Consider the following 15,737-nt stretch of genomic DNA (forward strand, 5'->3'; position numbering starts at 1 on the left):
ATTGGTTATGTTTACGGGAAGAATTTTCGTTTTAATCGAATTTATTCATATTTTGTGAATTGTTTAATAAAATCAAAGTGCTGCGGTCATGGGGCAGGTAGCTTCGATGATTGCCCGCCGGGCGAATCGCTTCAATGCCGAGAATCGCGCCCACCGCATCATTGAGCGCGAGAAACCCACACCGGCACCCAAATATGAATCCAATCTGAGGGACATGGAACGTACTCTAGAATGTATGCTACTGGGACACTAGTTAGGGCCAATATCTAATCTCCCTTTGCTTGCAGTGGATCCCAAGTTTGTGGACAAGCTCAACCTAAAGGACTCGCACTTGGACACGAGACTAAAAGATGTTTATGTAACGTCCCAGGATCGATTTGTGGGTTAAAGAAAAGGAATAATTTGACCAGTGGGACCCGTTCTGATGCTTGATTTACTTTTTCATAGATTGCACGCGTGCAGGAGCGTCAGGCGGCAGAGGCTGCGGCAGACATCAAAGAGCAGCGACCTCTTCCATTGGAGCGCAAGACGCCGGATGATTTTGAGTATGGCTACAAGGAGCCCAGTCGGATCCTCAGCGGCCGCTGCACACTGCGGCAAGCGCTGAAGTTCATCAACGATCATCAGAACGAACCGGAACTGTGGCCAGCCAAGAAAATAGCCGACGAGTACAAGCTGAAGGAGACGCATGTTGGTACGAACGGAGAGACCTTTCCGCCCACTCTGTGAAATCTTCTTTTCATTCTGTTCATCCACTTTCACAGAGAACATTCTGCACTACTTCAAGACGTTTAATGTGTACATACCCGACCAGAAGTACAAGGACACGCTGCTGACGCAGGCAAAGCAAAAGATAAATCTGCTCAGAGAGAAGCCCACTGTGCCGGACAGTAGTAGTTCATAGTTAGCCTCTACCATAAATAGAAACCAATTCGTTGTTTTAACCCTAGCTACGATTTATTGTGTACACATCAGACCATGGCATTCGGTGGGCATTCGTAGACGTTGAGCGATCTATCCTCGGAGGCGGATATCACCTTATCGTTGCCGGGGCTGTAGCGCACGCTCCACACCTGGTCGCTGTGCTCGTTGAATGTGTGCAGGCACTTGCGCTCGGAGGAGTCCCAAACTTTCACTGTGCGATCGCTGGAGGAGCTGGCAAAGCGCTTGCCATCCTCGGAGAAGGAAACGCATAACACCCAGGAGGCATGGCCCGAGAGTGTGCCCACGACATCAGAGTGCGCGCTGCAAAGGGAGAAGAGTACATTAATTATAATTGCTACAATCCTGTGGCCAGCACTTACACGTCGTAGAGCTTCATGTGTCCATCGTCGGAGCCGGTTAGCAGCATCTGAGAGTTCGGGGAGAAGCACAAACTGCGCACTGGCATGGCATGTCCTTCCAGGGTCTGTGCCACTTTGCCCGCGGCCACATCAAATATGGTTATAATGCCATCAATGGCACCACTGGCAATGTATTTGCCATCGGGACTCTGCAATGCAAAATGGAAAAGTTTCATGGATTGAGCAGTCTTTGGTCCGTGGCTGTGGTTTTCCATACATAAGCAATGCTCAAAGTATATTTGCCATTCTGGGCATCCAGCACCTGCTCCGCCTTGCCCGTCTCCACACTGTACATGGATATCTTGCCATCGTTCAGGCCGGAAATCACGTATTTGTCGCACGGCGAGAAGCCCACGGTCCACAGGTCCACAGGCCCAAAGGTCAGCAAATGTTTCTTGTCGCCAGTCCTGGCATCCCACAGGCACATCGTAGAGTCCAGCGAGCTGCTGGCAATGGCTATGGAAAGAACACATATTAATCTAGCTCTATAAAGTTCTTGCAACACTCACTTTGACCATCGGAACTGACGGCAACGGAGACGACGCCCAGGGCATGCCCCTTCAACGCATGGCGCAGCTTCAGTGTGTTGTCCTCACGAATGTCCCATACTTTCACCAGATCATCGAGACCACCCGTCACAATAAATTCTTTTGGCTTGGGCTCTTTTTTGTCAAAATCAAAGGGATTCTCCTCTTCCGGCTCCGTGGCGGCATCTTTTTCAGCCGGCAGTGGATCTCGGCCCCAGGCACAGCTCCACAGCGAATTCTCATGCGCATTCTCCTCTCTGTGCAACAGCGAGAACTGAAAATGATTGTTGAACAAAAGTTGCACAAGAAAAGCATCACAGGGGACTTACCATTTTAAAATTAAAAAATTATATTAAAGACTTTAATATGCCGTGCAGTGTTACCGCGTAGTTATTGACAAAATATGCCGAATATATCAAATATATCGGTATCTATAAGCTATTGAAATCATGATGCAAGGTGGTCTCACCGGAAAAAACTAGTCCGTTGCATATGCTGTTAATAAGTGCGAGTTAAAGAGTTCTACGTATTAAATGAGAGTGAAATGGATATACAGACCGTTTTATTTATAATTTATTTTATAAGAGTTTACAGCTGAAAGTTGTCGCTGTTTTTGTTATATTCTTTTATTTAAGCCCATAATTTAAAAATAAATTATATATTGCTTGCTGCTAAGACTGCAAGGGAATTTTTTCTCCACACAAGCGGGTAATATTTTGAAAAAAATCAATTATATAAACACCTTTCCATTGCAACACCTTGTTTGCCCATCCTTGCAGCAAACATCGATAGCGCTCTACAACAAAATATCGACAGCCACAGCAGATTCATCGTCGTTCGACCAGCACCAATTCGCTGTTTAAATACAAAAAAAAATAGAACGAACACGACGTGAAATTGTTGCCCGGAAAATCAAAACAAGTGCAAGTGAGTAGTGCAGTTCTCTGCTCTGCAGAAGTGCAATAATGCAATCTGAATTGAATGCAAGTGTCGTTATATAATGCAAATGTTGAATAAAAACGCACCCAAAGTGTGGAAAAAGGAACAGTGCGGACGCTGTCGCCGACAATTTTGATGACCAGCAGCGAAAAACGGACCAACGCGCGTGTTCTTTATTTTAGTTGATTTTTCGTTTCGTTCGTATTTTGTCTGTGTGTCCGGGAGCCGAGCCGCGTGTCTGGAATATATTAATAACATTTATAGTGAAACTTTAAATGTGTGTGTGTTTTGTGTGTCGTCTGTGAGAGTGCGGTGGGGGGCGTATGCGTGTGTGTGCAGCAGCAGCAGCTGAAGAATATTTTATCATTCATAACTTCGTCAAAAAACGAAAAGAAATCCGATGTGATATATTTAAGGCCAGGATTTGCCGCTCCTTCTCTCTCTTACTGTCTGCCGCTGCACACGCACTTCCAATTCTTCCTCTCATGTTCACCCATTTGTGCAATTAACCGGGGAGGAGAATAAGAAGAAAATAATAATAAAACCAGAATTCGCCGCACTTTCTTCCATGTGTTTTATGTGCTGTGCTGTGTTTGTTTTATTGATTCCCATTCGCATCCATATGACCCCCCGCGTGTCTCTCTCCCACAAATCCTGTTTAACTGTTCTCAGAGTCTATCTCTGTCACTCTCTCGATTCGGTTCGGTGTAAACAAGTTTATCTTTAATTTTGTCTCTTCTCATCTTCTCTTCTTGTTTTTGTTGTGGTTATACTACGCGATTGAATTTTAATCGCACATTTCCAACAAAATTTAATTTGCAAATCGCCTGAAAAATAAATCAAATCAAACAGTTTTTAGCTGAATTTGTTTATCATAAAGGTGAGTGAAATCCGATGATAAATATAAATAATTCTAAGCAGATTTACATAACTTAGTTTTATGTAATCAAATGTGTTTTTTATGCAAAATTATTAAGTACAAGCGCTGTGGGTTTCACGTTTAATAGTCCTACTATTTGTTGTATATTCAAGATATTATTTCATGCATTGACTGCATGTTTGTCTGGAAATAACTGCTTGCTAACTGTTTCGCTGAAAGAGAGAGAGAGAGTCTGCCCTTGCGACTGCTCCTTCGAACAGCACTGCTTGCACTTACAGCTGATAAGTAAACTGCTTGCATGAAATATTTAACGGATTTCTACGCCCTGCCATCACTTAGCTACCCATCCAATCCAACATCCAACACCCTCTCGGGCTGTTGCTCTGCCTTAGCCTTCACACATTTGTATGTAAATGGTATTTATGGATAAGAAAAAAACGCTGTCCCCTAAGAGGTGCTCCACACACAACAAACAGCAAAAACGCACTGGAAAAAGAAATGGAATGGGGTAAAAAAACTAGACCATAAAACATAAATGCATTCACGCTGCCTGCTGCCATTAGTGTGAAAACTTTTCACAATATCATGTTGAAAAAAAAGAACGAAAAAACAAATGGAAATCCAGGGCAGGCCAAGAGGGAAAAGCGGGTGTAAAATAAAACAGAAAAAAGCCTAAGCCGATGAGCAACTGTGGACCGTCTTGTGCTTTGTGCCTGCCTGCCTGCCCTCGCGGAATGTGAGCGTCGACGATGACGACAAAAACAAAGTTATTATTCGAGAGCGTAGCGCCTTGATCGAAGAGGTGAGGTGAGAGAGAAGTGAAGTCAAGTGCGGAAAACCGCTGTCTGGGAAAAGCGTGACAAAGTCAAAAGCAAGCCAAAACTAGAGCAATATTTTTTGGGCCAAAAACATCTCCCAACTTCATATGACATCATTGCAGCAGGGGGGAGACGACAATGACAGAGCAAGTTTTGAAGTCTGCCAAAAACGAAAAGAAAAGCCGAGAAAATAAAAGAGAAAAATGCTGTTGAGCCAGCGAAAAGAGTTCGCCAAAGATTTTGATTGCATCAGCCTTGACATTATTTTAGAGAAAAGTGTGGCAGAGGTGAAGGTGGTAAAGGGTGGGGAAAGGAGAGCCACAGGGAATGATAAAAAGTTATGTAAAAGAAAGACACAATTTCGATCCACTATCATGTGCTGGTCCAGGGTTCCATGCCGACCATCCATTCTCCCACTGATAACTGATAAGAAATACTAGAGAATTATTGTACAATAATAAACAGCATTCATTGAACTCTCTCCCTCTGTGGCCACACATTGTAGGGGCATTGCCCAGACATCTACACGCAACAAAGTCGCGAAGATCTCGAGAGTATCTCTAGCAAATGGCAGTGGAAATGTCTCTCCTCTGATCATAGCGGCAGGGGCAAAGAAAATGTCAACTTAAGTACTTTTTGCTTTTGCCGCCTTATATAGACATGGCCAAAGAGGCTTTTAGCCATAGATAAGATAATTATTTCACTGCTATTTTTAAACCATAATTTTCATAAGCCAAAAAAATCCATTCATTTCGTTTTGTAGAATGTAGAGGTTACTCTTCAAAAGTGGAATGAGGGCCACAATAAACGACATTTGTTCCGACATTTGCTTGCCGTAGGCTCTGGCAGAGAAATTGTTGTGAAACATTATCATTAACCATTCGAAGAACAAACAACAAACTAGCTTTGGGTCTGCCTGTGGCTGATGGGTTAATGATTATTGGACAAATGTTTGATTTACGCAAAATATGACAGATAGAAATTATGACTTTATTTGATATTTTGTAAAGATAGTAACCCAAAAACTTGTATATTTAATGATAAACTCACTCCTTTCTCCTACCCTTAATATCAGCTCAATCCAAGCAGCACTTAACCCATCTAAAACTCTGTTGATCTTATACCCTTGCCCTTGCCCCAATGCAAAATGCCATCAAGTCCAGATAGTCTGAGGACAGAGTACAAATGTAAAAGAAATTAATACCCTGCTCTGCCCTGGAAGCACTTGAAAATCGAGTGTTTTTACCCCAAACATTTTTGATATTTGAGCAGCTGTCTCTTACCCTCTGTGCCCTGTCTTTAAGTAATGTTTCGCTGCCTCTGTACCCTCTCCCTGGGTAGTGTTTCTCCTTGTGAACCCCTAAAAAAGGCAAATTGATATCTCATAAACTCCACAACTGATAAAATGTCAAAAAAATTAGATAAAGTTGCGGCCAAGGTTATATATTCACTCCCCTAATCAATCTACAATATATTTTCCATATCTACCATAAAGTGGGACTAGATAATTTAATACTCCTAGTAAAATTAACTTTTATTTCTGCTACTTTTGAAGTCAAAGAGATTGCCGATTATTTTATGTATCTCTTCGATCAATGCCGCAGTTCGTTTTTACAACATTTTGCTTGTTCTTTTTTATCCATTCTGCTTTCTATTTGTTGCTGTCTTACAGACGGTTTTTTTATAGAACCTTTTACTGCCTGCTCACAGCATATACAAATCGGAACCCCTATAAAAAGAAGTTATGCTGATTCAATTTATTACGATATTTTTACCATATTTTAATAAAAACTAAATTTTATAGCTTTAGCTAATGAAATGATCTCCCAGATCTGTTAGAGGATACACAGCTTCAGCCATGAGATGAGGCCTTTCTTTCTTTTCTTTTTCACGCCTTTCACATGCTTTGGCCTCAGTTCCCTACCCCCCAGACTACCCTCTCCAATGTGTGTTTGCTTCATTATTAATCGCATTTTTTACGCCATTTTAATAACATATGAGTACGAGTGCGAGTGATGCTTGTGTGTTTGTGCTGTATGGCCAGTGGGTGAGGCCCGCTTGGGTGAATGGTTGGGGAGGGAGATAGGCCGTTTGGGTGGGGTGGGGGTTAGAGGTGCAAAAGAAGGCGTCAATTAGCTGTCGTCTGGGCCCAAAAAACACTTTCACAATTTATCAAACAAAAAGTAAGAAAGAAAAAAAGAAACATCATCAAAATGTTCAATGTTCAATGGTCGTTTACAATTTTACATCTTTTATGTTGTTGTTGCTTGTTGTCTGAAGTTTTCTTTTATTTTTCTTTTGTGCGGGAGCCTTGTCTACGTAGTTTTATTATTAATTAAAAAAAGACAGTCAGACATGATGATGATGATGACCGTGACCCCCCGAGAGTGGGTCTGAGGTTCGTTTTTTCTTTGTTTTCATTTCTTTTGTGATATTTTACATTTCTCGCTGAAAGTTCGCTGATCTGAATGAATCAGAATTTGTATATAAAACTCATCAGCGATTAGACCACGCCCACTCGAGAGTTGTTGCATTTTTAATTAAAGCCGCCTCCCTCCACAATTTGATGCACATTTTCCAGCCACAGAGTGAGAGGCATTCACTTTGCTCATTCAAATCATTTATTCAGCAGAGGCCCTAGACCTCACCGAGCAGACCGGTTTCCTTCAAGCTCTCTTAATATGATTAAGTTGTTATGCTTCGACAGTGCTCGGATCGTGCATAATTTTAGCTATACATAGCACACATAAGTTTATCAATTTCGTCCCCTAGACTGGAGTGTGTGGTGGGGGGATTATCCAGGAAGGTTCTTGAATTACTTAATCCTAATCCGAAGACTTGCATATGCATGATGTCATGGAATATTTGAAATCAAATGTGACATGTGACTGTGAAACAGTGTACGCTAAAAGTATACTCGTAGCTAATAAAAGCAGTGCTTGAATTTCCATTTTAAAAATTGAGTTAGAGAGTTCTAGAATAATTCCATTCCTCTAACCAATTTTAGCTTTGATTTTGCATAGATTGGAAACTTTACAGTCGAAACATTCTACTTATTTCCACACAGTTCAAGTTCATGCGAATCAGTTTTGCCCTTGCATTTCGCTATTGTGAAAACAAAACTTATTGACTAAACACTTTTTTGCCATCTATTGATTTGAATCACCATGCAAACAGCACACAGCTCTCTATCAAATGGTTTTCGTTTCAATTTTTCAATTGAAGCCCGTCCAAACAAATTGCATTTGGCTCTGCCCCCACTCGACTCGGGGGGAAGAACTCTAGGCGAAGGCCAATTAATGGAATAGCAAAAAGCGTTCCCATGGAGCCAAACGAAATGCAAATTCAAAGTGCTGACAGGCGACAATGTCAGATCGGAAGAGCGTATCCGTGGATATGTCCATTATAAGCATATAAATAGATATTTCTAAATTGAGTTCAGTTCATTTTCACATATTCTTGAGAAATTCGACAGTCGCCGGATGTGCTGCGGGACTAAAACAAAAGGCAGGAACCCCTGGCCATAACCAGACATATTTTATTTAGCTTTAGGAAGGAACTTGTACTTGTACGATATATGATGTGTTAGCTCTCGATATAGGCACGTGTAGTACGGTTAGTTTAGTTTCTGGCCACATGAATCACATTCTCAATTATACAAAAAAATAGTCAGTAGCAGAGATCAGAAGATGACGTCTCTTTGGCCTTGACTGAAGGCAAAAAAATCACCTCAAAATCAAGACATATAATTTGTACACTTGGAGAAAATAATACAGGGAAGTCACAAGTGATTGGGATTTATTTTCTATATTTTTGGGTTGGGGGTAAGACTGCTGCAGATTTAAAATTAAAATTTTTTATTAATATATAAAGGGCTGACAAATGAATGTTTAGCAGTAGGCGCTAAATTAGAATATTTTTCTGTGCATGAAGAGATGAACAAGTTTCCGGCATTTTTTTAATGATCTTTGGATCTTTAATCTACAGTTTAGTGATAGCGGAAAGTGTTGTTTCTCTTTCCATTCAAGGTGAAATAATTATGCCTCTAAACACTTTCCAACGTCACTAGCTGCACCTGACGATAACCCGCCTGACAGGCTGACAGCCCGACAAAACAGACAGACAGACAGCTTGAATGGTTGCTCTGTGGCCCACCTGCAGTTGTCCCATCAATCTTCTGGCCCCGTGGTCTCTCTAGTCTACTCTACTCCCTCATAACCATGGCTCTTGGTGGGCTCTTGGGGCGCATGGCTCATGGCTGAGGCATTTTTAATTAGCAAATGCCGCCACGACACTCAATGAAAAGTTGATCGGCGCTGCCGTTGCCACTGCTTCTGCTGCGCTTTTTATTGGCCCAGGGCCAGCTTGAAAAGCGTGAAAAGTGCAAAGTTTATTGGGCCAATCGAATAATCGAACAAGAATCGAAATCGAAACCAAAGGCAGCAAGCAGCAGCCCCCAAAAAGCAAATGACAGGGCAGGGACTATTTTTAATTGCTGCTTCTGCTGCTGTGACAGTTTCAATTTCAATTTCAATTTCTAGTTTCGGTTTTTCAATTAGCTGTGTAATTGATTGCCTTTGGGGGCATGCCACTCGGCGGTGGCCATGGTTGGTTAGCCACAAAGAAAGAGATCCCAACAAGAAATGAAAATCTGTGAAAAGCGGCGAAAACTTAGGCAGATTCAATAAACAAAAGTCAGAAAAAGGCAATTTAAATGAAAGGAGAAACTTTCCTTTTGAATCTGTGAAAATCTGTGTGAAATTTATTTTGCAGAGCGGCGAGGTGTGGGTGCTGAGGCATTCTGCTAATTTTAGCAGCCTCAACAAAAGCCGATTGCATGAGGCATGTGTGGCATGGGAGGGGTTTTTATTTATATTTCTAAATTTGCAGATAGAACTCTTACTGACGGGCTTACTTTGTTGCCTTTATTTAAACAAACTGACGGTTTAGCCATCCAATCCCCACCCGCCTAGAATCAGTTCTGGTTCAGAACTATTTCTGGGTGTGCTCCCCCCAAATAATATTTTGTAGTTCAATTTTAATTTTAGTTTATTGCTGTAGTGTTTTTTTGTTGTGTGTTGAGTTTATTGAACTACACAGAGGTTGGTTGCCCACAACAACAAAAACTACAAAATTCGGGCATGTTTATGCGTTTTGTCGGTGGCCGCTATTTATGGCCAAGGGCCAGTAAGGGGGTACCACAAGCCACAAACACACACGCAACACATATTGATGGTTCATTGCCATATACGCCTGGCAATGTGAGAGAAATATATTTCAGGTAGCACTAGATATTGTCAGTAGATGATAGAAATATGTTTGTGTGTGTCTGGCCCCGTTTCGGATTGTGCTGCGGTACGGGAACTGTAGTTGAACTTGTTCTCTCAATGATCTAATGACTCCCACACGCCTGTAATTACACATTGGGGGATAGCAGTTGTGGCCTTAAATTGATTCTGAATTATTATGATTAAACAAATTTAATTGGTTTTTTTTTTGGGTGTGCAAAGATTGTGGATAATTTTTATGATTAGCCAAAAAACAAGAATGAAATAAATTCATGTAGATTTTTGGTTGCAATTTGAAAGTCATTTTTGTATGTGGTGGGTTTTAATGTTTTCTTGACTGCTATTTTAACAACTATTCTTTTGCTCCAAACTCTTGGATTTGTATAGGCATCAACTAATAAATGTATTACGATATTTATAACAGAACTTTCTTCATTTCAAAGCAATTAAAATGGCCGAAGAGCGTGAACATAATTCTACACTAATTATTGCTTGCTGAACAAATGAAAACAAATTGCGATTTCCCCTTTTTGCCTGCCCCGCCCTGCCCTGCCTTATCTCAAATATTTGTACTATAATTTAATGATCGTGAGGCATGAGGCGCCACTGCACAAACAAAACTTGTATGTTCGTATGATTGTGTATCTTTATACAGGGTAGGTACTCTGCCCTCCACATTCCCATATATAGCCACGAGTTTGGACTCTCATTCACATTCATAGGCGAATGCCTATTGAAATCGAGCGTCCGTTGATAGCGTTGATAACGATTAGAAATCGACCTGCGGAAGGTGTTGTTGCTTGGTCGCAGATAAGAACGTGTACGCATTTGGAGCAAACGATCGTAAACCTTGACCAACAATAAATTGGGGCTAATGAATCAGCTGACGATGATCATTTAGCGACTGGATCTATGCAAGTGTGGGGATCCCTGGTGGAGTCAATTTCGAAAGGCATTTTCTTACATTCGATGCCGCCGTCACTTCGTTTTTCCAATCAGCAAACGCAAAAGCAAATCCAATTATCAATTGGATCAATTGGAAAGTCGCGACGAGAAGGCAACCGCAAAGAGAGGCTGACAATCCAATAAACGGGGCGTGTCAATGGAATTAAGGATGGGTGTTCAGTTCGGCTCTGTTCGGCTAAGGAAAGTTGGGTAAAGCTGTGCTGTGGAAACCTTTGCTTTGGGTTGCTTCTCTCTCTTTCTCCCGGCGGCGGCGGCACCCTGCTCTCCAACGAATCTGTGATGCTCCGTTGCCTCGTGCCTGGCTTTAGTAAACAAGTTTTTCTCTCCTTACTCTCTTTTTCTGTAACTATTTTTCCCTGTTTCTGTTTTTGGTTGCGCATGAATCACTTTTTTAATACCCCTTAATTGTATAGTTCAAAGGCATATGCTGTCGTGAGTAATAAATGGTACAGGGAGGGAAAAATACATACAATAATATTATAATTTAATATCTTAGGTTTTTTAAATCAAATTATACGAATACTCTCACTCGGAATCTGAAAAATAAAACTAATGTCCATATCTGTTCCCATACATTATTCCTAGTCCAGGGTATCCTCATAGCTTGTAGGGTAATCAAAGTTCTGATTTGTTCTCTGCTTTGCTTTTGGGCTTTGTGCTGCTTTGTCTTTCCGAAAGGTAACTAAACAATGTACACACACACAAACACACACGCACGGGTATACACATATAGCAATTTACAGTTAAAGGGCAGGCTGCACAGAGGGAGAGGGAAATTGAGTTTATGACGTTTGCACTTAACCCCCGCCCTAATGCTTTGCCGTACTGGTTCTTGTACAGCATGGCACAGTTATCATTTCAGCCGCCGTCGCCCACCGCTGCTCACCAATCTTCAGCGAGCTTTCTGCCCAACCAGCAGCAGGCGGAAGCCACTTTGCCGGTCACCCAAGCGCACAGCGTGCGTGAATGAATATTGGATCCAATCCCATCCCCACGCAGAGCAGCTCTCGTTCTGTCATTCGGTGCCTCTGGCAGTGCATCACTTATTCATTCACTCCAGTCAGTCAGTCAGTCAGGCAATCAGTCCGTCCGTCAATCAATGGAATTTGGTTGTTTTTGTTACCGTTTTGTTTTCGTTTGATGCTTGATTGCATTGCCAGCGGATATTGACGATGCATTGGGGAGAACCCATATGGCACAGCCCCCCCTGCCTTTTGGGTCTCTAGGGAGCATGCCGGAACCTTCAGAATTTGATCCTTGGCTCGTATATGCCATAAAGGGAATTTCAGAATTGAATACCACATTTCCATTGGAAGAATATCCACAACAGCAGTCAATTCCATGGGCTTTAATTATTACATTTTCATTCAAATTTCCCTTAAAAATGGTTTCACTTTTTAAACGTTCGGCAAAAGTACCTCCAATTATCTGTATAAAATAAAATTCAATTAAAGACAAAGAAAGAGACTAAAACAAGCAATAATAATAATAGAAACAAAAAACCGTCACTGGTTCATGGTCAACTCGTGCGCCTAATGGCTGCCAACGATTTTTCATGCCGCATAATTACACCAACAATTACAACAACAGAAACAGTTAAACAAAGGCAACTTGTGGTAGCACAATAACAAAAGCAGCAACAGAAAAATTGTTTCATTTACATTGTGCAGCGTCATGGAATCTGGTCAATGAATCAGTCAGAAATGCTCCTCAGAAATGGCTCAAAGCACGCCAACGCACACACAAACACACACACAAACACAAACACACGACAAGCTCCCATTAAAATCTCTGCACACGCGATGCCAAATCTTACTTGCATACATGGGATTATATTATATAGTAGTAATCCGCCACGCCCACGCCCGCTAGGCATATTATGGAGGCAATATTTATTGGCAACCAAAAACCGCAACTTTTCGAAATGGAAAGGTGGGAAGGTGAACAGGTGTCGCGTCTCCCCACGGTGCTAAGTGGGAGAATATGCGTGTGGGCTTTAATCGCCAAAAGTTGGTCATTATTAACAGATTATTAATAAAACAACTCAAGTGGCCATGGGCAGGTAAATAAATAAAGGTAAATAGATCAGCATAAGCCGAAGCACGTGCTGCTTCAAAATAGAGAAAATTAATAGAAAAGAAAGGAAGTGGAGTAAGTGAATGTCAGATACACAATCTTAGGTATAGTGGAATTTAATATTCGAGTAGCTTGTGTCTATTCTGTTGTCGGTGATTGCTGAATTAAAAGGGTGTTTATAATTGTTAAGATCCATCCCGTTCGTTTATTCTTCATGCATCACGAATTTGCTGAGCGCGAGGCTTGGGAGAGAGAATTCAGCTCTACCAAGTAAAGCTCATTGTTGTTTTTGCTAAGAGAACGAATTCTGGTAAGAGAGAACGTAGGCAATGGAAGTGTATGCAAAATGCCTTTTCGAAAACAAACAGCAACAAAATGCAACTGCCCTTCGCTCACATGGTTGTTGTGGTTGCCGGAGAGAGAGCGACAACTCAAGAACAGTAAAAATTGCCGTGAGAGCAATAAAACAAAGCCTTTTGCGAGAGTAAAATGACGATCAAGAGATAAGACTATTGCCACTGCTCTGCGCTCAAGAAATAAAATTGAAGAAATGCAAAAATGCAAATATTACGCGCAAAGTATGTATTCACTTTACGGAAGCAGTATTTTCCGGTGTTTGGCGCTGGGTATTCTGGATGTCATCTGTTTCGGCTGTCAATATTTTGGTGATTTTGTGGTTTTAAATTGGATTTTATCTGTGCCTCTTTTTTAAAAGCTCTGCTAATTCGAGCGCAAAACCCAACGAAGCAAAGCAAAACTTTTGAACATTTATGTGTACATCGTTTTTAAAGTGCATTTGAAACTATTTTAAGATTGTAAGAGTATTTTATTTATAATATAGTTGCTATTTTGATACGATTTCTATGCCCCTCTGGCATTTCCATTGCATCAACAGAAGCCGATGCAGAAGCAGAAGCTGAAGCACACCCCAACAATTGTTGGGCTACTAATTCGAACGACTCGAACATATCCGAGGCCTGTTGTTAGACAATTTCATTTGCAGTTTGTATTGCAGTTCGCAAATATTTGCACCATCCTCGGGCCACTGCAACTGCCACTGCCAGTGCAATTGTTGCAGTTGCAGTTGCAGTTGCAGTTTCTGTTTCTGTTTCGGTCCTCTGAACGCTAATTGAGTGAGCACACGACAAGCAGGCAGTCAGTTCGTCAGTCAGACGAACAGACTGCCCGCCTGTCAGTATGTCCGAATGTCTGTCAGGCGGCGGCGGGCTCTAGAGGAGAAATGAAAAACGCAGCAAGGCCTGGCTACATGCATTTAATGTGGGGCATACAAGATCTAGCCATCGGGGCATCGTGTGCTCCACACTTTGTTTCTGCCTCATGCAGCACGAGGCATGCAACATCATACAGGCAACATGCAACACAAGCCATAAACTTCAAGGAAGTTGCCCAAACGATAAAAAACAAAAACATCTAAAATTCATCATCGTCTTTATGTCTGATACCGAGTAGATTATGAAAGGTATATGGGGCAGCTGGTAGGATATGTAAGCTAAGTACAGAAGCTCTCTCTTGGGATAATCTTTTATCTATTTAAATCTTTTAGTCGGGTATCTCCCAGTCGAAGCCTTCCACTAAAACTTTCTTGTTTCCACTTGTCTTCCCACTGGCAAACCACCAACCAAAACTTCCAAACTACAGTCCGAAAAATCCCCTAAGACCCCCCCATTGTCCACTCTCCAGTCGTAAAAATTGTCATAAATTTAATCCGATAAAGAGTTTCATTGCATTTAGTGGCTGACGAGACTGACAAGAGGCTTTTGTCCCGCAGCAACAGGCACAGCCTGATCGTCTAATCAGCATCAGCATCAACGTCATTATGATTAGTATTATTATTATTATGATTGTTACTATTATATACAGCGATGTACATATGTATCTGTAGTGGCTGATGCTGCTGTCAGACGATGACAGTTCATGTCGCTTCCATTTCCACTGCGCATCAACCATTTTCCAAGTGGTTTTTTTCCTTTTTGGGTCAAATGCTTGCCTTAAAGTCAGTGAACTTTTGTGGCATAAAATATTGAGGAAAAGTTCTGTTTGACAGAATGATTGAGCGATGGCCTGACTGCCTGATTGATGGCGATTTACACTAATCAAATCTTGCTGTCATGGGAAAATTGTTTTCACTTAAATGAAATTATCTGAAAATTAAATTGCGTAATTCATGCATGGGACAGCAGTCCATAGGCAACGGGCCCATCAGTGGCAACAAGTTTTGCATCAAATCGAAATCGATAAAGCATTGGAGCGACTCTCAATTGCACTCTCCCTCTCTATCATGTGTGAGACTTGCGATTTAACTCTCCATCTATCCATAAAGAATGGAAATGCCACGGAAATGCTCCGCATTGCTCATACGTAAAGTATTGCGGTTGAAGGAAAAATCCTATTTCAGAAATGTCAATGATAAGTTTCTAAGGGAATGTGTTTGAGTAATGATTGAAAATTCGTAATGGAAATGCAGATTCAAATGGAATTATCTTTATATATTTATTTACGAATTGTTTCTTCTAAAAAGTGGATTGAATCAGCGGCTACAACTCACAGATAGAGAGTGTATTTGTATCTGACTTATTCCCGAGAATAATAATAATTGGAAGCTTCCAAGGTTGAGATCGTCTTTAAAGAATGTCAAAATTGTTTCTACACCTAGAGAAAAACTAATGAAAAATTCGCTTAAATTATAAAAAAATAAGCTACCTAATAGCTAACATTAATTGGCATTCAAGAATTGCCCTTGTCATCGTATAACTCCTATCGGCAATTATTTATATAATTTGTGCAATATTGCTCATACGCCTCGTCTGTGCCTGTTGCTGTGCTGCTACTGTGATTCAAAGGCAATTCCGAAGTATTATTAAATTCTAGAAGTCTCTCAA

General features: G+C 41.3%; 2 protein-coding genes across 2 annotated transcripts; one reads left to right on the top strand and one right to left on the bottom strand.

Annotated features, from left to right (window-relative positions):
* The first annotated feature begins 2 nt into the window (after positions 1–2).
* LOC117583185 (protein NDUFAF4 homolog) lies at positions 3–949 on the top strand. Its single transcript, XM_034271386.1, has 4 exons — positions 3–233; positions 288–379; positions 448–694; positions 765–949. Exons 1-4 carry the CDS (start codon positions 89–91, stop codon positions 902–904), a joined length of 624 nt encoding a protein of 207 aa, XP_034127277.1. The 5' UTR covers positions 3–88; the 3' UTR covers positions 905–949.
* LOC117583184 (WD repeat-containing protein 61) lies at positions 936–2,298 on the bottom strand. Its single transcript, XM_034271384.1, has 5 exons — positions 2,200–2,298; positions 1,853–2,144; positions 1,561–1,799; positions 1,305–1,492; positions 936–1,245 (listed from the first exon to the last, which is right to left on the bottom strand). Exons 1-5 carry the CDS (start codon positions 2,200–2,202, stop codon positions 972–974), a joined length of 996 nt encoding a protein of 331 aa, XP_034127275.1. The 5' UTR covers positions 2,203–2,298; the 3' UTR covers positions 936–971.
* Between the last annotated feature and the right edge of the window lie 13,439 nt (positions 2,299–15,737).

The sequence above is a fragment of the Drosophila guanche genome, unplaced genomic scaffold (genome assembly GCF_900245975.1).
Source record: "Drosophila guanche unplaced genomic scaffold, DGUA_6, whole genome shotgun sequence".
NCBI classification, from domain to species: Eukaryota; Metazoa; Arthropoda; class Insecta; order Diptera; family Drosophilidae; genus Drosophila; species Drosophila guanche.

What these genes read in the sequence shown, in the direction of transcription:
- LOC117583185 (XM_034271386.1), top strand. Translation starts at nt 89, where the DNA reads ATGGGGCAGGTAGCTTCGATGATTGCCCGCCGGGCGAATCGCTTCAAT. An exon ending in CATGGAACGTACTCTAGAAT is followed by an intron (nt 234 to 287) that starts GTATGCTACTGG and finishes CTTTGCTTGCAG; the next exon opens with TGGATCCCAAGTTTGTGGAC. An exon ending in TAACGTCCCAGGATCGATTT is followed by an intron (nt 380 to 447) that starts GTGGGTTAAAGA and finishes ACTTTTTCATAG; the next exon opens with ATTGCACGCGTGCAGGAGCG.
- LOC117583184 (XM_034271384.1), bottom strand. An exon ending in CGTCAGTTCCGATGGTCAAA is followed by an intron (nt 1,800 to 1,852) that starts GTGAGTGTTGCA and finishes TTCTTTCCATAG; the next exon opens with CCATTGCCAGCAGCTCGCTG. An exon ending in CACATGAAGCTCTACGACGT is followed by an intron (nt 1,246 to 1,304) that starts GTAAGTGCTGGC and finishes CTCCCTTTGCAG; the next exon opens with CGCGCACTCTGATGTCGTGG.